The sequence below is a fragment of the Gavialis gangeticus genome, unplaced genomic scaffold (assembly GCF_001723915.1).
Source record: "Gavialis gangeticus isolate Ggan-Ray unplaced genomic scaffold, GavGan_comp1, whole genome shotgun sequence".
Lineage (NCBI taxonomy): Eukaryota > Metazoa > Chordata > Crocodylia > Gavialidae > Gavialis > Gavialis gangeticus.
Window position 1 is genome coordinate 52,722,703 of NW_017729004.1, and position 1,755 is coordinate 52,724,457.

Here is a 1,755-nt window from a genome sequence, read left to right on the forward strand (position 1 = left end):
ACAAAAAAGATCACAGTCTGATTTGACCAATAAGGTTCATATTTGCAGAGTCTTCTGATGAGCAACCTCCATCCACAGGACAGGAATCTGAAGAAAGACCTCCTGAATCACTATTACTGAACTCAACCATTGTTATGTTGGGCCCCTGGCTCTCCCATCACCCATACAAATCTCCTTAAATTGCTGATACTGTGTGTTGGATGAAGAAAGAGAAACACAGATTCAAGTGCCACTGGCAGAAAACCAAAGCGGATTGAGACAGGATTACACATGATCTCCAAACCTAAGCTAGGGCTGTTTTATGAGGCCTAGAAAACCTTCCTGTGCAGTTCTACTGAAACAGCCAATTCTATTCCAGAGTGTAGTACTGCTTTCTCAATTCCAGCTGCCTACAACCTGCATGAAACCAAGGCACAACATGCTGCGAAGAATGAAAATCCTCCTTTTCTGAAAAGATCATGCACATCTGAGCAAGCATTTCAAAGCCACTGATCTGTTCCACGCATACTTATCTACTAGGAAGCCTATGTTCCTAGAGCCCAGTACATCCAGCAGTGAACACAGGGGAGGAGGGCAGCACAAAAATACTTGCCACTGCAGCTGGTCATGCCACTGCCAGGGGCAGCATGGTAGCATGTGCTGTGGCTGTCCAGGGCACAGAGCTGCTGTATTATGCCACTGAGTGCATAAGACGATCTGGACCCTAAAGGAGCATAACCTTAAGTATGTCCAGCTCAGGTATTTTCCTGAGTGTTTCACTCAGGATCAAACCTCTAATTCAGTGCTTCTCAACTGTGTTTGACCCAGGGCACCTCTGGAGAGATTTGAGGCAGCACTTGGAAAATGCCAGCTCTTAAGATTTCATTCCTTTTTGACTAAAGAAAAATAACAGAGCTCTTTTTCTGTTGCAAAGACCTCAGAAAGGCCACAGCTACAGATGTCTATTGGAAATCTCTGGGTTTATTTTGTGCCCCGTTTGCACACCTAACGGCACTACCAGCGCATGGCCCCATGGCACCCCTGAAGGGACTTGAAGACGCCTCCCAACAGCCATTGCTCTCATTCCCGGCTGGGTTCATGAACTTGGGTCACGGAGGCTGAGTGACGACCACTGGGCAGGTGCACCGCGGAGGACGGTGCCTGGACCCCACCGTGTCGTTTAGTCAGAGCCCCCCCGCTGCGCGCTCACTTCTGGGAGTGAGCAGGGGACACAGAGCGATGCTGCGGGGAAGCAAGGAACAGCTCAGCCCTGCATCCCCCTGCCGCCCCTCGCTGAGGCCGCTCCTGGGGCGCCAGGGGGCGCGAAGAGCCGGCAGGCAGCCGGGCTCCCACGGCGCAGGCGCAGGCTTCCCCGGCGGGCGCCGCTAGGGGCGCTGCGGCCGCCTCGGCACAGCCCGGTTGCCAGCTCCCAGTGCGCGTGTGCAGACGGCGGTTGGTGCTGGGGGGGCGGGGCAGGCGGCGGGATGGAGGCGCTGCGGCTCTGGGCTCTGTGGCTACCGGGCCTGGCCCTGATGCGGATCCGCGCGGCGACCGCGACCACCCTGGCTCCTCCGGTGCCCGGCACAGGTAAGGACGTAGGAGCCGCCGGGCCCGGGGCGGGTGATGTCGCCACACCTGCGTGACGTGAGGCGAGCCGCGTCTGACGTCATCGCATCGTGGGGTTCCTGGCCGAGGGGCTTCGCCTTCTGCACGCGACTCGACTTCTCCGCAGCCCGCACCTGCAAGGCGGGTTTGGGGCCAGGTCGCTTCCCCTCC

The 1,755-nt window shown here is 56.6% G+C and overlaps 1 protein-coding gene across 1 annotated transcript in view; it reads left to right on the forward strand.

Moving 5' to 3' along the window:
• The first annotated feature begins 1,426 nt into the window (after positions 1-1,426).
• Positions 1,427-1,755, forward strand: part of LOC109291389 (pituitary tumor-transforming gene 1 protein-interacting protein-like) — a 50,038-nt gene continuing 49,709 nt past the window's right edge. Inside the window, exon 1 of the mRNA XM_019508388.1 lies at positions 1,427-1,566. Coding sequence (XP_019363933.1) covers positions 1,464-1,566 — 103 coding nt within the window. The 5' untranslated portion in view covers positions 1,427-1,463. The remainder of the gene's footprint in view (positions 1,567-1,755) is intronic.